This window comes from Parambassis ranga, chromosome 8 (genome assembly GCF_900634625.1).
Source record: "Parambassis ranga chromosome 8, fParRan2.1, whole genome shotgun sequence".
In the NCBI taxonomy this organism is placed as follows: Eukaryota; Metazoa; Chordata; class Actinopteri; family Ambassidae; genus Parambassis; species Parambassis ranga.
The window spans coordinates 7,127,337-7,149,632 of NC_041029.1; the positions used below are offsets into that span (position 1 = coordinate 7,127,337).

At 43.9% G+C, this 22,296-nt stretch overlaps 1 protein-coding gene across 1 annotated transcript; it reads right to left on the minus strand.

Annotated features, from left to right (window-relative positions):
* Positions 1-56: 56 nt before the first annotated feature.
* Positions 57-21,749, minus strand: rapgefl1 (Rap guanine nucleotide exchange factor (GEF)-like 1). The gene is made up of 16 exons (XM_028412426.1): positions 20,765-21,749; positions 19,956-20,266; positions 12,440-12,530; positions 10,173-10,341; positions 9,456-9,553; positions 9,224-9,336; positions 8,609-8,776; positions 8,430-8,527; positions 8,079-8,201; positions 7,762-7,940; positions 7,523-7,613; positions 7,362-7,412; positions 7,180-7,267; positions 6,132-6,196; positions 5,775-5,829; positions 57-5,286 (listed from the first exon to the last, which is right to left on the minus strand). The coding sequence occupies exons 1-16, from the start codon at positions 20,965-20,967 to the stop codon at positions 5,162-5,164; spliced, it is 2,028 nt and encodes a 675-aa protein (XP_028268227.1). The 5' UTR covers positions 20,968-21,749; the 3' UTR covers positions 57-5,161.
* Between the last annotated feature and the right edge of the window lie 547 nt (positions 21,750-22,296).

Genomic DNA, 22,296 nt, shown 5'->3' on the forward strand with positions numbered 1-22,296 from the left:
TGTAATCCTACAAGTTCACAGTGGTGAATGCAACTAAACGTCTGCATGCTGCAAGTGCTACTAAGCAGGTACAGGAAGTGAATGAAGCAGCCACGTTGTTGATGTCCAGAGGTTTTATTTCAGTGTCTGCAGTGTGACAGAAGGAGCAGAAGCCTGCAGGAGGCGACCGACTTTCAAATGGCCCTTTTACTAACTTAATTGATAATCAATAACTATCAAAATAATCATCAATATCAGCCTTTAAACATCTACATCTGTCCTGCCTCTAGCTTTTAACATTTGTCTTTCTTCTTTTTATCAAAATACTGTAACTCTTAAGAATGAATAAATTACAGTGGATATGAAATTATATCGAACTAAACTAAAAACACTGATTTTTTCATTAGGCTGGCTTTATTTAAATAAAATTACATTAATACATGTTTTTTTTGCGTTATACCAGCTGTGGAGGCCCCGCCCCCCTGCCAGACCTCTGCTCCAATCATGACGTCTGTCTGACGCTCACAGAAATAAGGACTCTATTGATGTAAACAACCACCTGTACAAAAAAAACAAACAGAAACAACCCCAAGCTTTAGATAGAAAACAACAGAGCAATCAAACTAAAGATTTAACTGTACAATTCATAAACTGTCATAAATTCATTATTCTGTCTCTTTCTGTTGTCGTCTTTCTCTCACAAATAAAAAACACCAAATCAAATGTTTCTCCTTGAGTTAGCGCCCCTCTCTCTCTCCTCTCATACATAAAATAGAGTCTCCATTAGTATTTGCCTATTTACAGTGTTTCAGTATGTACACAATTTTAATTGTTTTCAGTGTTTTCAACACAGGCGACAAAGTGGACAACCTCGACCCAAGAGGCTGCCCACCTCTCAAAATCATGGATCCCCACAGAATCTTGGGCAGAAGCTTTGCAGGAGGTTTGCTTCAGGGCGTGAGGTCAGAACAGACTGTAGCTTATGTTTGGACAGCTGGGGTTCAGGGACTCTGCTTCTGCCCACCACTACCGTGGGATCCATAATGCAGCGCCTGACACCCAGGAAGTGGTCCTGAGAGAGCCACTGGCAGACTAGTGATGATCTAGAAGTGATCTTCGCTGGGTTTCACGCTTCGTACTCGAGCAGAGCGCCGCAAACGCCTCTGCCTCGACAAAACCAGGACCATCAGCAGAGTCCCAAGAGCTCCAAGTGGACGTGTTAGGAGTTCTTTCGAACTCTGATATTAAATCTTGACTTTTGGAGTGTCATCTCCAACCTGGAGTTTAAACATGAGTTTATATTCCAGCTGAGAAAATGTCGTTGAGGTCTTACTCTCATCTTCATTGATATTCTTAAAGTGTTTTATAGAGCTTTAAACTTTTCTCAAATCTCACCCACACATCAGATGAAAGGTTTTGTCAAAGCGGAGACGTTTTAAATGTTCTGTCCCATCCAGAAACAAACAACCTCACCATCTGAATCTTTTCAAAGCTCCTGCCTTGACTATTTGGAGAACATTGGCAGACTGCTCCTTTAGTAAGCATGTCCATGCTTCTAAGCTCATTTTACAGAAGTGGTAAAAGAAGGAGACGTAAATACTGAACAGAGGTGCCATATGTCCTGGTGTTGGACATGTCCGGCTGTTGTTTCTGGACGGGATCGGCCTCACTGAGCTTTATAGGATGTTATGGTACAGATGTAGAATGACAGCGTCTCACCGGCCACCAGAGCTGAGTAAAGACCACGGATTTCAAACCATTTACAGCACATCATTTTTACCAACATCTGAACTGAAGAGCTTCAAAAAAGAAAAACACATTAAATATTTATAAACATGATTCAATTCTGTCTCATTAAATTAAACTTGTATCTCAGAATGAGCTTTTGTTATATTACAGAAAACATTTTGCCTTTTTTTTCCTAGAACAGATCAGAGTGTTCAGGGCGAGTCATTTAACTCAGACTTGCATCAGATCTTTAAAAAAAAGTCATAATTAATTAATTTAATTTTGGAGTGAAGCTCTTCAGGTAACTGTGAGCCACCTTCCTGGACTGACTGTCTCTTTGATTCGCTGCTCAAAATCCTGCTGACGTTAAATGAAGTTTGAGTGTGGAGGAGCTGCACTCAGACCTGGTGGTGATCACAGCATAAAAAAACAACAACTGTGTAAGTTTCTATTATTATAGTAAATATGACTGAAGTGTGATCAGCTGTACAAACACAGAACCAATCGATCAAACACAACTGGACTCAACTGAACTGAACTTTACTTAAGAATAAAGAGTAAACAAAACCTCTCTGTGTCTCTGAGCCCTGAGGTTTGGCAAAAGTGCTTTGTTGATGCAAGAAGTTGACCAACCAGCTTCCTGTCGCTCCTCCTGTTATTGCCTTGGACCTCGAAACCGACCACTCGGGAGGAGGGGGCAGCTTTATAGTGGGTGGGTGATCGGGTCCTTCCTTAAAAACCAATCAATAGTCTTCAGATGTGACAGCAGTTAGAACTCAAAGACTTTCCTCCTTTGTGTCACCTGTCTGGTATGTAGGTACCTGGTATGTTGTCATGCCAACACAGCTGATCAGCTTGTGACCATGTGGAGCCACTTTTTAAAGGACCATACCTGTGTTTTTTTTCCCACATTTTAGCCTCTGTACTCAAGCATAACACAAAAAGCTCTGTCTACCTTGCAATCAGTTTATCTTAAAAATCAACCTGCACAGACCTGAAAACACATGTTTATACTATATGTATGCACAGATTGAAAATAAGACTCAAACTCAGTAATATATTAATCTTAGTATGGTCTTTGCAAATTGATTTTTCTATAGATGAACTCACACCACAGCAACACAGCATGGCAGAAATGTAAATTAAAAAAAAACAGCGGTATGGTCCTTTAATATATGAACTCTTATATCATAAAATACTGTGAGACGTTTAATGTCCGTCATCAAAGTCCCGTTAACACAACGCAGAACAGACTGAAGCCTCTTCAGATGTCGTTCAGTAGAAAACCAGCATCTACACAGTGTCCAGACCATCAAACAGTGTGAGTCCATGAACGCACCGCGACCAATTCCCCACACATCTGAGAGACTGACAGTGAATGCATCTTTTGAATCTCTGTGTAAAGTGACAGAGGGACACGGAGGGACAGAAACATCTCTGTGTGGATTATGGCAGCTAATACAAACCACAGATCAGAGGTCAGCCCTTACCACTGATGTAAACACCACCACCCAGGACGCTTCAGACCGGCGTGGTGGTTCTGTCTGTCCATTATTTCATGTGTTCTTTGAAGGAAAAATATATGAAATACAGACCAGTGGAAACTCGTCTGGATTTTGTCTGGTGTCCCCTGCAGGAAAAACTGTCCCTTTAGTTTCTGTTCCTGGAGGGACTCGGCGTCTGGACCCTCCTGGAGTCGTCGCAGCAGCAGCAGCTTGTAGTCCTCATGTGAGGTTTAATATTTACAGCTAGTCACTGTAACTGGATTATTTTGGATATTTCTGCAGGACTGCAGAATGTTATGGCGGCTCTCCTTCTCAAGACTTTTCCAAAGCGTCCCTCCTTACACCTGCTGGCAGTTTGAAGGACTTTATGCACAAACTGGTGGATTTAGACCCACTGCTGCCTATTGTAGAAAATGATGGATTTCCTGGAACACTAACTCCACCTGGAGAAAGCCAGACAGCTGCTCACTGTGGGATGGCAGTCAGTCAGTTTCCAGTCAGCTAATTCTGCTCCTCCAGGCCGAAACACCATGACCATGATAATACTTCATAACCGCAGCAAGTGTTGCAGCTGCCTTATTTTCAGTGTAAACAATGTTCATCAATAAAACAACATGAATCTGTGAGAAAGGCCAACGTCTTCTAACTGGCGCTGGAGTGTTTCTTGATGAAGTAGGATCCTTTGTTAAGCGATGCAGGGTTCAGGCTCCCTGACATCTGAGCCCGTATCTCAGCAGGACAGCTGTTTGTTGCATGAACAGCAGGTGGAGCTGAATCTCCAGTCGTCATCAGTAAACCACAGCAGAGGAAGGTCATGACATCTTTCAAAAACTTTGAAAAAGATGAGCAGCGAGTGTCAGACGCATCTCTAGGTGGCAGGAAGCGCTGCATCTCACACACGGCAGGCTGCGAGTGGTGCATGTCTCACATTTTCTCGTTTCTCTTTGTGGCACAAAGGAAGCTGAACAGAATTCCTCCATGGTGTGTGTTAGCATTCAGCAGTTGTTGGTCAGATTGTCTGCAGTCTGATTGGTTGAGGAGGAGGAGGAGGAGGGAAAGGAGGAAGTGCAGACAGGATTGCAGCTGCTCTACTTCAGCATGTGAAGCTGTTCTGCATCAGTTCTTAACACAGAGCGCCTGTCTGCCCTCATATCAAAAGCTGCTCTGCTTCCACTTCTTTCTGTGTTTCACTAAATCAAGCTTATTCCTGAAACTTTAAGTTTGATATTATTTTGTTTTATTTATGGTCAGATTTCAAAGCCCTTTGCTTCTGTAGTAAATTCATTTATTGTTCTGAATTATTTATTTTTAAATAAATATATATAATTTTTTAATTATTGAATAAACTTTGCTTTGGAAAAGCTCTTGAAAAAAATTGATTATCATCATCTTTTTAAATATTGAATATCTTTTTTAACTATAAATGTTATTCTATGCATTTCAAGTCATGTGTAGGACCTGATATGTATAATAAATACATTTTCTTTTGAATGTCACTTTTTGAGATTGTATGTACAATTTAGAACCTTATACAAGTGTCTGAAATAAAACTGGGTTTTCTCGCCCTTTCTGTCTCTGCTGTGTGTTAAGAACAGTTTGTTATCGCCTCTGAAGCTTCGGGCTGACACATTCAGTGTCGCCTTCCTGGTTTCTGCAGGTCTGATTGGCACCACAGGGGTGCTGGATGCGACGCCACAAGCTGCAAAAAAACATGACGTGGTGAATGTATGGTCCAGTTTGAAGAAGATCTTCCAGAGTCTAGTACAGCTGCAGGTGTGAGGCTGCTGGCTGGGTTTGGATTAAAATGTACTTTGTTGTTTCAACAGATGAGGAGGACTTCTGTGTTTCTCTCTCTCTGCCTGGAGTTCCTGATCAATCGGCTTATTGTTTCCAAACACATGAAACCTCCTCCTCTCTCCAGCCCACCTATCGCCCATTCACCTGTCCCTCTATGTGTCCTTTGGCTCCAGTTTGCAGGACATATCGAACAGCAGGTTCTGGTTGTCGATCACCTGTAGCTGCCGGACGTAGGCCTTCGTCTGCAGGTGAGAAGGCGACGTCTCCGTATCCATGGCTACCAGAAAACAGAACGAAAACACTGATGATAATTATAGATAAATATATATATATATATATATATATATATCTTTATCGGCAGAAAGTGGCCACCAGGTGGAGACAAAGTCAGCATAATAATAATGGCATGTTCCTTTGGGAAGAGTTTTCATTGATTTTAATTTCTTTTATAAGTTTTTGAAACATTATCTGCAGCGCTCTCTCTGTTTTTTTCTGCATTTCACAATGACCTCTATCTGTCAGAGCATTTCTTAATCAACCTGTCGACTGTGAGGTTTCAGTCGGATTATACAAAGCTGCAGGAACATGGAGCTCCTTCAGTCTGGTGGAAACATACAGTGTGAAGGTCGAAGGTCAAAGGTCATCATCAAGCCGACACACAGGAGGTAAAACCACAACATGTTTTAATGTTCACCCTGAGGCCTGAAGCGTGCTCAGAGCAGGCGAGTGTGTGCTTCTGAGTGTGTGTAAATGAGTGTATGTTACCTAGCTGAGTGCTCCTGTATCGCCTGATGGTCCTCACCATCTCGGCCACTTTATGCTGCAGGCGGAAACAACAGAGGATGAGACGGAGGACACTGTTCTAAACGTGGACAGGACACTTGACAATACTTATTACGTTATCATGCTGTGCTATTAAAGCAACAATTACCTGTACTGGTTAATTGATTTACTGACATTTTAGCTTACAGGTCTTAAAGGACCAGTGTGTGGAATTTAGTGCCCCCCACTGATGAGGTTGCAGAGTGCATCCAGCTGAAAGACGTTTCATTTCCATGCTATTTAGCAGATGTAGAAACTTGGTGTGCGCATGTTTTATTACGTGAACCACAAAAAACTCACCATCTTCTCAAAGTTGACAAGTTCACCATGGAACGTCTTGCAGCTTTCGTGAAGAAATGTCAAGTCTGGTAGAGAGAGGCGAGACAACCTGGTTATTGTTGATGAGATGTCTGTGGACATTTAGGTTCTTACATCGTCAGACATCAGTAGTGGTGAGTTCATCAACACAACGTACTGGTAAAACACACCTTTAATTACAAAGTCACCTCTGTGCTTCCCCATGTTCACCACAGGGGGAGCCACAGGAACCTCTACAAATACCAGCTTTAATCCCTTTTTCCCTGTTTTTAACCTCTTGATTCGCTTCCATCGTCCTCTCAATGGATGTGTTACCATGGAAACAGTGAACTTAAGGCTGCACGGACACACTCACTCCCTTTGTGTGTGTGTTAGACTTGGTTTTCAGGGTAAAAGTTAGAACTAGGTTTAGTTCAGGTCAAAGGACAAATCTGTCTGATGGTTAAGGTGTCTGGCAGAATCAGGTTCAGGTTCCGGTCATGTTTTATGTCAGTAATGGGCCTCAGAGAGAGATAAAGATGCAGACCTGCTGGGGTAAATGAGAGCAGCTGAAGAGAAGATGAATAAAAACAAAAAACAAGTGAAGGAGGAATTAAATGATGAAGAGCAGAGCCTTTGAAGTGGCAGAACCTGTGTGTGTGTGTGTCTGTAGCAGGTTAACACTAACAGACGCTGATTAGCCAGAAGTGCTAATTAGTGAGTAGAAGCTAACGTGACTGTAGCAGCTTCACATCTGCTTCACAGCTGGAGGCAAACAGAGTCTCAGAGGACCAATAAATGGAGATTTATAAATGATCTATTAATGAACTGATGAACCAGGATTGGATCACAGAGTCTCAGTGAGGTCTCCTTTCCTGTTTCTCTGAGACAAATATGACAACAAATCTAGAGGCTATAGCTCTTTATTTACCCTTAAACATTTCAAAGTTAAAGATAATGAGGCCATAATGTAACTGAAGCTGTCAGAGTAGCAGAAAACACGACTTCTAAGATGTGAATATAGCAACTGAACATGAGCATTCAGCCTCACCTTTGAGCAGCAGAGGTGTGAAGGGGATCAGTGGAGGTTTCAGGCTGGTGATCAGATCCCTGTAGGACTTGTGATTCCTGGAGGGATCCTGCAAAACAATACAAGACCCACGACCTTCATCATTATAAACCTGCTCAGACCCAAATGCTGCTGTTTGAAAATAAGAATCATTCTTTTCTCACCGCAGTGCTTTCAAACTGCTGAAACTGCTTCCTGAACTTCCCCGGGAGGCCCTGAACACACAGAACAGGAATCAATATGAATCTACTTTCTACTTTAAAACTGATTGGAGAACGGTTTTTATTCCACTGCTGATTTAAATGTGTCAAGTGTCGTGCTGTACCTCCCAGGTGAGTCTTAGTCTGCTGATGGCAGGGTTATCCAGACCCAGAACCACAGCCAGGAACGACAGCAGGTCCTGCTGCTGCTTACAGCTGAAACACACGATAGACTTTTAGACCATGACTTAAGGGGACAACCTCGACTGGTTTTATTCTATTCGAGAAATCTTCTTCCTGTTTCAACTGCTATAAAATAGCCCGCTGGTAAGTTTTAAACTGCGTTTGCGCGGGTCGAACTCACAGTGCTGCGATTTTGATGAACTTGCGGAGCAGCTGGATCCTTTTAGGCAGCGACTGACACTGCAGGATCTCTGTGGCGACCCAGTGCTGCACCTCGCTGCAGCGCTGCAGTACCAGCTCCAGATTGAGGGGGCGCCAGCGAGACTGCTCTCCATGAAACACGTAACACACAAACTCCACCTGCAGGAGACACCAACAAAGGAACACACACAGAGCTATAAACTCAGACAAAGTTGTCGTCGTCATCATCGTCGTCGTCAGGGTTTGTGCCTGTTTTAAAAAACATTTTATGTTTAACAGTTTCAGATTTTCACTGACCTCATGCACACAGCTGAAGAGCTCCCAGTCAAACACCACCAGCTGATTGGCTACCTCTTCTGCAGACATGTCATGGAGTTTACTGTCACCTGGTGTCCAGTGGATCTCCTCTGGAAGGGGAAGCTAAAGGTGCAGAAAGTTATGTCATCAGATTATTAGTTAATTAAAAACTACAGCCTACATGTGGTCTCGGTAGATATTATTATAACTCCTCCAGGCCTACAGGGGGCAATGCAGCAGGAGACCTTCATCTATTTGAGTCAAATCATTGTTACAACCCTTTGGTGGAACTTATTTTACTCTGTTTTTACTATACTTTGCATCGTATTTTTACATCCAATAATTCCTCACCAGTGAGTCAAGTTCAGACTGTTCACAGGCGAACAGGTGAGTGTTGACTCCCAGCGTGGTGAAGACGGCCTCGTCACTGGGGCGGAACACTGCTTTCTCTAAAGACACGACACACATCCATTAATAACATAAACTCTGTTTGTGGCTGAAGCAGCAAGAGAACGTGTGTGATTTCTGACCTCCAGCTGACGTGACGGCCACCAGTATGAGGTTTCCAGGCAGAACGGGCTGATCCTCGCTGTACTGGAGCTTCTCTTTCACCAGAGCCAGAATCTCTCCGACCCTGCATGACAAGCGACTTCTGATGGTGACGTAGGAATGGTCGGGAGTGTAAACCCTGCAGAAAACTGGACACACACGAAGACACACAAACAGGGTGAGGAAAGGGAACCATCTAGTCAACATCAATGGTACTGTGTTGAGTTTAGCCTAGCTTAGCACAAAAAAATTGTATCTATCTACAAACAGGTGTCACCAAATACAGGTTTCAGCTAGGATTTGTTAGTTAGTTAGTTGCTAACTGAGGTTCTACAGGACTGATTAAAGCTAATATGGAGCTAGCCTAGCAGATACTCACTGCTCCCATCTTTGTGCAAAGCTAAGCTAACACCTCCTGATCCCCAGCAGCCCTCTGAACAGATGAAAGCTGTGTGTCTACGGGGTGTGTCGGTTTGTGATTTGTATATATTGTGACCACAGGCTGCAGGTGTGTTTCCATTTCAACAGAGTGTGTGCTTACAGATTATCCATGCACGAGTGTGTGTGTGTGTGTGTGTGAGCAGTGTGTGTCGTACTCTCGTCGGAGCCTCTGAAGGCCTCTCTGGGCTGCAGACAGGCGTCGATGCGTCTGAAGTGTCTGAATAGGGGGCGGACCTGCTTCTTCCTGCTCTCTTTCTCCTCATCAGAACTACAAAAACACACAGACACACACGGAAACAGAAAAATACAACAAACATTTACATTGTAAATACATGTAGAATGCAAATAAAGCTACATGACAAATATTATACGTGTGTGTGTCCTTACGGGCAGTGCAGAATCTCGGTCCATCTCTGAAGTTTAAGGACGTCCTCCACTAGCTCAGGATAGCGAGACAGCTCCTGAACTGCACACAGGTACAGCTCCTACATATAACACACATACATTAGCATCAGGAAATTAATGTCTACAAAATTTAGGAGGGGGCCGCAAACAATACAAACCCACTCAGCTATGTCCTGCCCCCTACTGCCAAAACATAGTAACTACACATTCGTTCGGGCGAACACCAGAAAGGGACCTGATGATGAAACGGCCTTTGTTTGTTAGCTGAGCTTATTAATGTTGGACATGTGTTCATGCACGCACATTGTGGTCTTCCTGTTCCAGTATGGCAGGTGCCGACACTATCTGTGTAAACACAGTTGCCAGCCTGCATAGACATGATCATCTGTTAAAGGGAAATCCCGCTCTTTTTCTTTCACTTTCAGTCTAACGCAGTCATCAGGCCCTGAACCTGGTCCCAGAGTTTCCCTGCTGCGGTCTGCTTTTTAGGTAACTGATCACTATCAGAACCTGCGTGACTGAACTGGCACCGGACTTTCCTCTGTTTCGATTTTACTAACAGGCACAGCTGAAAGTAACACCCAGCTATTGTGTGTATGATTGTGATGCGTTACGTTGAGTTCAGTGATTATTTTGTATGATGAATATTTTATTTATACGTTTTGTGTGTGTGTGTGTGTGTGTGTGTGTGTGTGTAACCTTGGGAAAGCTGTTGCTGCGCTCTCCCTCCTCCTGCAGCAGCTCTCTGTAGGTGTCCAGGTATCGAAACGCCATATTCAACACCGCCTGCTTCCTCTCCGCTCCGTCCATTGCTCCCTCTGTCTCTCCCCCCATTTCTCCATCCCGCTCTCCTCCTCCTCCATCTCTCCTCTCCCTCTCCGCCTCCCCCACCCTCCCTCCTTCATCTCCCACCAGAGTGAATCTGGAAAAGTCCAGTTAAGGAGGAAATGTGTTTGTATTGTTTGCCTGCAGCTTTGCTGTATAGCCACGACGTCTGTGCAAACAACATTTATGTTTCATTTACTGCAGATATTGTCGTCATGACAACAAAACCACAATGAAGCCGTTTTTGGGTCTGCAACAAATGTGAGAAAATAATCAGCAGTTTCAGCCTCAGAGTGCAGCAGCTCAGAGACGCCGCCATGATGACCCACATATCACTGCAGACACACACACACACAGCTGCCTCAGTCTCTGGACACACACACATTTTTTTCTTGTTCTAACTCTTTGATTGGCTGATGAATGTCTTTTTTTGTTTTTCTGCCCTGTTTTTTGGGGGAATTCATCTTCTGAGACTTGGAACAGCTCCCATAATGCACAGAGGCAGTAAACATTTAGAGCTGAAAGAAAAAGTCAACTATTGAACTTTTCTAAGCGGATTAAAATTTGCTGCAGTATGTATGATGTCTGCATCTTTGGATTTGGCTTACAGGCCCTGAACAAGCACTGGGGTCAGGTGTTCACCCTCTCCTCTGATAAACCTGCAGGAAAACACTCTTCCAACGTCTCATGCTGATATCCATCTATTTGTTAAAAGAAAGAAGATGACAGAGGACAGCAGCACAAGACGAAGATGAGGTTCGCTCTCCGTCTGTCCCTCCCGCTCTCCTTCCGCCCACATCCCTCTCTGCTCTACTTCCTCTCCTCCCTCCAGCTTTCTGCTCTTTATCTCTCTCTGTGGGTGAGCATTAAAGTGGACAACGATCAGCCCGTCACCGCAGGCGGAAACAAAACTGATTTATTTGGCTCTTTAGCGACACAGCTTAAGAAGCTGTAATAGAGTCAGCGGTTTTAAACGTCTAATCATCTGATATTAATTCCTTTGACTTGACAGCTTTCTTTTTGTTCAAGTGGATTTAGAACATATTCTCTCTGTCTTTAATCTGTAAAACACAGTGAAAATGTCATTTCAGTATAAACATATTTTAAATGTTTCTCGTATGTAAACCGGTCAAGTCACAGAAGCATAAAATCACTGACTACCAGAGTCTCAGTGACGCTGTGTGAGCCACAGCCTCATCATCAGTAATGTTAATTTGCAAAGATGAGTATATAATAGCAGTTAAAGCTGCCGTCCCAATCATCCGGGTACAGGTGGATACAGTACAGCCAAAGCCGGCTGTAAATAAAGTTGTATATTAGAGTATAAGTTAAAGATGTAAAATTATTTGTGGCCATGGACTCCAAATGGAATGTCTGCCATTCGGTGTATGTGACGACATAATAATTATGAATTAGATAAGTCTTCTATAAAACAACCACTATATATTGGGCAGGTAAATAAGTAAACAATCTGAACTCAGTGAGAGTCAGTCACAGTATGAGGCTCCCAGAAGCAGCACGGTAATGTCGATTACATAAATACAACATCCTGAGGATTCATCTGTTCCTAACTGAAGGAGCCAATAATGTCAAATTTCTCCTGAGGGACCGGAAAAAACTTGAAGTGCTAAAAAAACAACAGCAGATAGATAGATAGTTATTAAAATCTAATGGGTTAAAAATATATATATATAAATGGGTTAAAAATATATATATATCACTGATATTTCAGGGAAATCTGCCACTCAGGCTTTAACTTTTTCCACTAAATAGTCAGATTGAGGATTTCAACCTGGGAGGGACCTTCCTTTTCCTTCCTTTGAAGGACAGATTGACAGACAGGGTGGAGAAGAAAACAAAACATTAAGCCAAAACTGCTGTGACGGTGTCAGCCTGCAGGCAGACACGAGAAAACACCACCCTCCAGCCACAGGACTCAAACACACCGACAAACCCAGCAGATAAAACAGTGGTTCACCAACTGCACCAACTGCAGCACACACACACACAGAGAATTACACCAGATTATATACGACCATCAATAACCAGAGTGAACAGACAAAAACAGGGGCGAATACCTGGACAAGCATTACACACACACACACACACACACATTTTATAAAGTTAATTATGCATGAGACAGTGAAGGATACTGCTGCAGCAGAACTTGCTGGAGCCTGTCGGCTGTCAGGAAGATGGGATGTGTCAACATGAAGTCATCCAGGAGGGTTTCTGCACAGAGACACAAACACAGAGCGATTAGCTGTACAGACTGTCCCTGAACATAACACATCAGCTTCTCACAGAAGCTGCACAAACAGCCTGAGCGTTTGACCTGAAGAGTGTTTTATACAAACTCACCTGCACACACACACACACAACTTTGGAAACACTCTGATTCCACTCAGAGCAATTTACATGGAATATAGCACACACACTAAAATCTTAATTTAATTTATATTAAAAAATAATTTATAATTTGTTGTTTGTTTTTAACCAGAATGTATTTAGCCTTTAAAAGGTTGTTTCAGTAAATTAAAACCAGATTTTACAGTCTCTTATGAAACAAAAAAATAGGCTAATTTTCAGATAAAAGCTTTAACCATGCAGAGACTGTGGCGCTGTCTTTTCTATTTTAACACAGAGATGGAGCAGCTGTACTGCTGAAACAGTCACACAGAGAGGGGAAGCGATGATGAGCAGCTGCTGCACAACAACTGTAATTTCAGATGCTGAAACAGCACGACTCAGGCGAAACCTGTGGTCACATCTACTAAAATATACTGCTGCTGTGAGTGTGAGTGTGTGAGTGTGTAAAAGAGATGCATGCTGCAGTGGGCGTGTCTTGTCGGGGTCCACCTCTCTGCAGGCGGTTACCATAGAGACACCACGTTGTCGACAGCGAGAGGATGAAGAGGGGAATGTAAGAGAGGAAGAGGAAACATTGAAGAGACAAAACAGGAGGAATCAATGCGTGAGTGTGTGTAGTATTGATAACAAAATGTATAAATCTTTATTTACTGATCCACAATCGATAGTACTTTTTCATGGTTCTGAGTCTTACTTAAAAGTACGACTATTTTACAATTATTCTACAATTGACAAATGTGTTCAAAAGTACAATATTTACATTTAAACTGTGACTGAAAGTAAATATTAATGAGCAATGATCGGCGCTGCAGCATCTATGACAGCAACGGCATGAAGCAGCATCCGAGTCATTGCTGCTTAAGTGTCAATGCACAGTAAGCATGGGTGTAATGATGATGAGTAATGATCCTAATGAGTATAAGCAGCAGACTAAATATTCTCTGTAATGTCAAATAAATATTAAAACTTATGAAGTCTGACAACAGGCCAAGTGTTCACACACACACACACACACACTGTTCACTGATCACCACGATGCTGAAGAAAACACACAAATGTGAAGATTCTAAGTATCTTGTTTTCTGTCATCTCACAGTGAATCATGGACGGATATTCTAAACACAATGTAGAAGATAAACTGTATGTTTCCATGAATCTAAACACACAAATGTGCTCTTTGAATCTGCAAGAAAAATCACTTGAGGATGAGCAGAGAGAGGAGATGGCGAGAACAGAGTGAAAGAGTGTGAACGTGGGAGGAGGTGGAGGAGGAGGAGAGGAACCGGCTGAATCCAAACGGGATGGACAGAACGCCCACAACCTCTGAAGAGAGGAAGGCTGGAGCAGAGAGAGAAGCTGACACAGAATGTTATGTGTTAATATGGATTACAGGGACACAGCAAGACAGTTCTGACACCACAGAATCAGCTTACAGCTCGACTTTATGACTCTGCAGTACTATCCAAGACCTTGACTCTAGGAAACAGAGTCTCACTGGTTTTAATTTAGAGATGAGACACAAGAAAGTGTGAACTAAATAAAAATACTTTTAGAGCGTAGCTTCCATCCATCATCTGAACCCACTTGGTCCTGCAGTGCAGGGTCGCTGAAGCCAACCCAGCTATCTACAGGTGAGAGGCGGGGAACACCCCGGACAGTTCACCAGTCCATCACAGGGAGAAAAAAACACCAATAACATTTAAGATGAGAGTTGGCCTTATATGTGTGTCCAGTGTACAAAAAAGAAAAACTAAAACTTCAGGACAACCCTACAAAAAAGAAGACATCCAGGAGACTGCAGATCTGCACAGACTGTCGGTTCAACTTTATATCAGTAATATGTCATCTTTATACTAAATTGTTACTGTTAGTGCTTAATAATCGTTACACCTGCGTCAGTAGTGATCCTTCTCTCTCACACACACACACACTTGCTTAAGATAAAGCAGAAATAGGTCATAGTGCAAGCTGAGGAACACTCCCAGCTCCCAGCAGCCTGGTGTCACACTGGAAGAAATAAAATTAGCTTCTTGCCTAATAATAAAAACGCTATGATATTATATATTTCTGAAGAAGTTGGTGGTTTTCTTGCATGTTTTGCAGCCTTCAGTCTGAAGCCTCTAATTTCAGTCGCTTTGTTTTTTCCTCCCACCTCCTCTGCTGGCGCTCTCCCTCCCTCTCTCTCACTCTCTCTCTGCCTCCTACTCCTCTTCTCCAAATGTCTTGTTGAGAATTGGTTGCTATGTGAACAGGTGCTAAAGAGCCTCTTATGTATCTGTGCGCGCACACACATGCTCTCACACACACAGAGTACATGTATGTTCATAAGACACACAAACTCCTGCACAGACATCTTTACAAACATAACTGGAACAAGGAAAACCTGCAGCTCTGAGAGGTCGGGAAAGATGAGGAGGAGGAGGAGGAGGAGGAGGAAGAGGAGGTATGGGTAAAAGCATCCAGAGAGAGGTAAATGAGTGGGCAGCTCTTTTACTTCTTTTTCTAAAGAGAAAAAAATCATCCTCCCACACACAGAGCAGCCTCTCACTCCGTTTCCATTTCTCCGTCTTCTGCAGTGTTTTGGTCTTAAAGTGGCTCCAGAAATCAAACCTACAGAGCCAATTAAAATAGACAATCATCATATCAAACCCTATCTTCACTTCTGTCGACAAACTTTTACACAGCAGGCTGAACGTCAAAGACAAGAAGTTTGAGAGTGAGACTTGTATTTCATTAGGTTCACTCGTGTTCGAAGGTCTGACCAAAAATGGGCTTTCATATCAAGGTTGACATAGTACTGAGGCTCTTGGCTTAATGTTAATACTAACCTTCCTTCTCTGCTCACAATAAAACGCCTAGAAGGTGTGTTAATATATTGGAGACAAACACAAAGCTGACAAAAAGTGACCGCACAGTCCAACAGAGCAGTACACACAGATGTAGAACAATTCCCAGAACGACAATCTGACACACGACTGAACATGAAGCGCTCCTTCAATGGAAATCTTATTGACATTGTGCTTCACAGCATAATGCGGCCTCACCTGAACACCAGCCTGTCTCTACACGCCTGTGTGTGTGTGTTATGTAAGATTTTTTGGCAGGTTCCTCTTTTATGAAACTGTCAGGAAACTTATCGTCCTTCTGTTTTACCTGAGAGGCAGCTGTTTACACACACTGTGATAATATTATGGGGCTGGAGACAGATGCCGCCCATAGCAACAAGCTATCCCAAAGTGTTTTTTTTTGTTTGGTTTTTTTAAAATCCAGCTTCCAGCTGCAGCTGAACCTCATGCTAGAGTCGCTCAGCGGGTGTATTTCAAGGCTGTTTTCATCTCTGATCATTCGGTTGTGTTATTAAGGCAACAATGTTAGGAGGGCAGCAGCTCAAGGAGCCAATCACAGGCTGTGAGGTCGTAATGAACTGCAGCTACATGGCTCACACACACACACACACACACAAGTACGTGCTAATTATTTTCTAAATTCTCACACACACAAAGTCATTACTCTGTGAGTATGAAGTAACACTGAACCTTGAACCAGGATTATCTAGATCTACTTCACTAACTTAGACTGCACAGAATAACACACACACACACCATTTCCTGTACACTGAATGTGAGACTATAACAGTGTCACACAACGTGACAATTGACAACGACTCTTTTGTTAACCAAAGTAATGCCCACCATGAGACGGGGTAAATAGTGGTGTGTAGTCATTATCTGTCTGAGGTGAATTCTGGATAATAATACAGATGCAGGCTTAAACACTTGGATCCATATTTTAGCTTTTATCCCAAAACAAAAGACAAATCACATCACACTTCTTCCTTGAGTCATAATTCCAATCTGAACACACAGACATGAAACACATCCTTTCAGATCCACTGTGATTCACACTTCCTGTCTGTGACGTCCAGAATAAACTTCTGCAAACCAAATAAGAAATCATGAGGGAAAAAAAAGAGACACTGCAAAAGCTGCTTGAGAATCCTTCACCACACGGTGCAACAACAAGCTCAACATCAGCAAAACCGAGGAACGAGACCTGTAATGGTGCTCATCCAGGAGGAGGAAGTGAGACATAATTTTACATTAATTCCTGACGAGAACGATCACAGTGACCTTTGACTACTAAACTCTGCTCAGGCTCCTTCAGTTACAGTGGAAGTTTTTTAATCCAATACGCAGAAAAAAAAGACAAGAGACAAAAACGTCACCAAACTACTGATAAATAATGCACAAATCTCATTTTCTATCTTCATTGAGGTCAAAGAATTGTTTTCAAAAATCAAAACATTTGAATATGAAGGATTTCCTGTGTCAGTCTTAATAAGTGAGCCCATCATTATGACATTTGTAAATATCACATCTTCATATCTTTATCTGCTCAACACTGATCCAAAGTTTCATGTCACTAAAAGGCAGTTTTGGAAGACAGATAGAGAAGACAGGGAGAGAGAGACAGAGAGAGAGGCGCTCCAAACACAAGCAGGTAGAACCAGACAGGTGGGAATCCATCGTGTCATTAAAAGCTGATTGGCGGCACAGACTGACAGAACAAACTTTGTGCGAGTGTTGACGCAGACAGTCGGAGCTAAAATAAAAGCTGGATGTGGGTCATACTGACAGAAGAGGATCAACAGGCTCAGCCTCTGCAGTAATTAAATATGAAGCAGTGTAATTTTCAGGCTGCAGAGACAAAAGTGCATCACATGGCGATAACGTGGATCTAGATCGCAGGACAAAGCATCTCTTCTAATTCAGTTTTTAATGACCAGGTTTAATGAACTGGTTCATCATCAATGCACACTTTCCCTGTGAATAATGTTAATACAGCGATGAACAAAACACATAACAGCTTGGTGGAGCTGAACTTCTATAGTCCACGAAATGACACTTCTCCATATTTGTAGTCCTTTAATGTCAGTCAGTGAGCAAAGGACTACGCTCTATCATGAGACAGAAGGAGGCTCGACATCAAAATCCCGCGGAGCTCCTGGAGACATTTTAGTTCAGACGGGTTGACCCGGCATCAGCTGTGCTGCTTTAATTCTTTTCTCTGCTACATTAAGCTCCGTCCACGGTGACTGGTACAAACTGAAAACTAATCTGCTCCGAGAACAAACACTAATCACAGACCTTTGGACTGCAGCTTCCCTCGCTTTTTATTTGTTCCTGTAACACTCATCACAAATCAGCAGCTCCTCAGGAAAAAACAAAACAAAAACTAATTCCTTCTGTTCACTGGAATCCACACATCTCTGTGACTACGTGTCCCATCCGGGCTGCTGAAGGAGCAGAGGAGCAGGAAACAATCAAGCTACACAGGCAGCTATCCACAGACTGACACATGAAAACAAACTGGTGTGCAGGTGACCAGGTCAGACAGCAAAATGTCTGCTCTAATTTCTGTTCGACTGAAGATGAGCCTTTGAAATGATTCATGGGTGTGTGTGTGATTCTCCCTGATGTAGGTTTTGAACGACAGAGCAGTGACTTTTCTCTCCTTTTTGGAGTCTGAAGCACGAACACAGCGTTTAACAGGACAGCAGGTTCAGACGCTACATTCCAGGTGATAATCTGTAATTTATCAGCATAGAGTCATTCAATTAAAACTGGACAGTCTGCTGTGATGACAGCAGCTGCACAGCTGATCACAGATTTATGTCTTTTCTGCTGCATAAATCCCCAGCGCACAAACACGTCAGGGGTTCCAACAATGACAAGAACTGAAGGCCACATGCTCAGTGTGACTGTGTCTTTTTATAGTATTCAGGATTGTTTAAAAATGTAAATGACCAAACAGTATTTTATTTATTATATTAAATATATTTTTGTGAAACTAATTTGCTTATCATACAATATTTTTGTCTGAACATATTTATTCTGTCATTTTATATGATTTTTTTGAATAATGAGGTGTGCGCTGTATGACAGGCCTGATGCTGGAAGCCCTTCAGAGACTCTCATGTCATTAGTAACACTTTGAAGAGCTCATGTGTTAATTTATGTGAACAAATGAATCGTTTGTCGGCCTCGGTGGAAAATAAAAACTCATCACATCACGGTTCTGCAGCTTCTCAGAGACAAACTCTTAGCTGCTTATTAACAGAGAGGTGCAGCGCGGCAGCCAAAACTACACAAACACACAGTGTGCTGCTGCTGATGAGTCCTTTGTGGGGGTTTGTTGAACCAGCAGGAAGCTCCAAATTATTCATGACTGGGACAAGAGCAGAAAAAAAATAAAATACACCCAAAACATCAGCTGTTCTCTCAGGACTGGTTTGTCCTCGGTCTCTGTCGCCCTGCAGGACAGAGAGGCTGAAGATAAACTAGACACGCTAACATCGATTTAACCTTTGAGGTAAAGGAGAGGTTACCGAGGGCAAAATGTTGTTTTGTGCTATAAGTGTTGAACTGTGCCTTTAATGGCAGAACAGTTTCATTTCAGACCCTTAAAACCACTACAGCTCAGATCTGTAGACGTTTGGAGAAGACCTAATTTTATTTGTACATCTATACTGGATAAATTTGTTTAATTTTCTCACTTTTTCTAATGGCGTTGTTTTAAATATTTCATTAAGCATTAAGGAGATTTGTGGGAGGAAATGCATATAATGTACACGCTGCAGCCTCCAACAGCAGCAATCAGAGCTCTGCTGCAAACACACACCTAAATACACAGAGGCATGCAGGCAAACATTCCTGCAGGAACACATACGCATGCATGCACAGCCACTTCAGCTGTAATAAGCAGGCTGCCTTTCTGAAAGAGGACGGCAGTGATTATGTAACCACTGGATCTCTCTCTCTTTCTCTCTCACACACACACACACTGAGAGCGGAGGCTGCAGTCTGTGTGATGTGAACTGTAAAATGAAAATCCTCCTGCAGGAGAAGGGATGAATATGAACTCCTTTCTGATCTGAACCTGGATCTGGATGTGACAGCAGATTTTCTCTCAGAGAACCCGTCGAGTCTCCAGGACTAAAGCAAAAACGTCAGATTGGTACTCCTCTCCTGCATGCGACATGTTTTCAGCATCACGCATGAAGCTGTGGAGCCGTGACCGAGAATAAAATAATCTTATTTCCTCATTCAATCCTCAGTTGCCAAGTTACCCCCCTGAGTCTGGTAGCAGCATCTATCCACTGCTTACATACCAAATATATTTATATATATTTATTTATGTTGGAAGTCTTCATGAAGCCTTTTTACCATCAGAATCCATCCATCTCCGGATTCAGCTGGCAGCCAATCACAGTGAGTTCATCCTTACCTGTGCACTGTCCCAAGCGTTTTCCTGCCACGCTGTCCAGCACGGCGAGGGTCAGGTTGTCCGGTGTGTCAGGAAGAAGAGGTGTCCCTCCTCCTCCTCCTCCTCCTCCTCCCCCGCTGCTGCTGGTCTCTGTGACCAGGCTGGCCTCAGAGCTCTGCTCGTCACTGGACAGAGAGGGACTGCGGACATCGCCTCCTCCAGAACCAGAACCGGACCCAGAGCCAGAGCAGGAGCCATTCGCGCTGCTGGGGATCGTGACCAGACCAGGCCCTGTAGCTGAAGGCCAGGAGGGGGGGTCTTCACTATCTGGGCTGCAGGAGGCATCAAAAAACAGAGTTTCAATTTATTTTGTTAGCATTACCTTGTTTTGTCAGGAAAAAAGTGCACAACAAACAGGAGATGTTAATAAAATAAAGTGTTAAATTGTGTCAATAGGAACAGAAGCTAGTATACATGTTAATGAAATAAAGAGTATTGAGGATTGAGGACAGATTTCTTTTATGATACAGGAGAAGACTCTACATCCACCTCTGATCAGTCAGTCAATCAATGGTATAGGCCTATCTTGTCTTTTACCATGACCTCCGTCTTTGATGTATGAATGTGTGATGCTGCGAAATGAAACTTCAGAAAAACAGAGCTGAGCAGAGGAGGCCCGCTGGGTATCATCACAGCAACTTGTGGGGAATGTGACAGCTCAGATTAAACGGCTCATTTTTAATCCTGAAGACGCCCTAAATAAACTGATCCTAACCCAGGACCCATGTGGCGCACATACTCTGCTCTGTCCGGGTTCACACACGTCTCACCTGAACACCTCCCGAGCCTGGCCGCTCTCCGGTGACGTCTCTCTGAAGAAAGGTACGACCCGGGACAGACTGGCCCTCCGGCGGGACGCCCCGGTTCCACCGCTGGCCTTGTCCGCCACCCCGCCGACGAAGCCCCCGGCCCGGGTAAGGGCCGTGGTCTGCTTCTTCAGGAACTTCTCCAGCGGTTTCATCCCCGCCGGCATGATGGGACGCTGGGTGTGAGGTGAGGGGCAGAGTGAGTGGTACACTGGTGCGTGGGATTACGGGATGCAGAGCTGGTGGGCAGCTGGCTCCTACATCATACAGCCCCTGCAGGTCGGGGTGGGCAGGTGTGCGCAGGTGTGAGCGGACCCTCCGATGCTCTGCAGGCTGATCTGGAAGAACAACCGGATTCTAACCCATTGGTGGAGGAGGAGGAGGAGGAGGGAGGTGGTGGAGGTGAGCGGTAGACAGCGCTTCTCTGTCGTCTTTGTATCACCACGACGCCAATCCTTTGGCAAAAATCTCCAACAAACCCGCTCACTGTGACGGCGGCTCTCAGCGCCTCCTCCTCCCACTCTTCCTCGCAGGCAGCAGCCGCCGCGTAAACAGCGAGCTCCGTCACGGAGCGCAAGCTCCTTGGGCGGAATAACCGACAATATGCACCCCAAACAGAGCTTCTCCTCCGCGCCGTGCGTCTCTGCAGCTACCCGTCGGTTTCTACGCGAGGTGACCGTGCGTGCCTTAATCACCGGCAGCTGCTTCACCGTGAGATCTCAGGAAGATGAATGATCGACGAGTTTTTTTTTCTCCTCACACACCTGGAGGAGGAAAACCCGCCCGGCCCGGTGCGTTTGGGTGCTGTAGGTTTTCTCAGCAGCAGCAGCAGTAGTAGCGGCGGCGGCGGTGGTTTTGTTTTTTCAGGTCAGATACTGCAGAGGCTGAGACGGTCTGCCTGCCTCACGGTCCCCCCGCTCACCAATACACCGCCAAGCTCTCTCTACCTCTCTCTCTCTCTCTCCTCCCCTTCTGCTAAATTAGTGGGATGAGAAGTGACTGGGAACATTCACGCTACCCCCCCGCCCTCCACGCGCTCTCATCTGCTGCAGTTGCGCGCTCCTGACACACGAGTAGCACGGGAGCGCGCAGACACATTTGCTTCCAGTGGTGTAAAATTGATGGAAGTGGAAATATCCCTGACGACAGAGAGCAGTAATATTCATCATTTACACAGAAACACCGCGAGATTTCACCCAAACTCTGCATGTCATCCACACTCCAGCGCTAAGCCAGAGTTCTTCTTGATCCAAACACCACCTGAGCTGCAGGGGGGTTCATGAAGTATGGCAGCTCCAATATGTCAACATCTGCTAACTATTGATTCCCAATACAGTCACACAACTCTCTATTGATGTGTGTTGTAATGTGATCGCATCTTGTCACAGTTTTATAACCGCAACAATCAGCTGACAAGAAACTGTAACTCTACACACACACTCACCTTCCTCCTGGATGCATGGCTGACTCCTGGAGGAGCAGCACGCAATATGTCT

Excerpts from the sequence above, each read along its gene's own strand:
- rapgefl1 (XM_028412426.1), bottom strand. The coding sequence starts at position 20,967 with ATGCCGGCGGGGATGAAACCGCTGGAGAAGTTCCTGAAGAAGCAGACC. Across the intron at positions 7,614-7,761 it reads TTCATCAAAATCGCAGCACT|CTGTAAGCAGCAGCAGGACC; the intron begins GTGAGTTCGACC and ends CGTGTGTTTCAG. Across the intron at positions 6,197-7,179 it reads CACACCTCTGCTGCTCAAAG|ACTTGACATTTCTTCACGAA; the intron begins GTGAGGCTGAAT and ends TCTCTCTACCAG.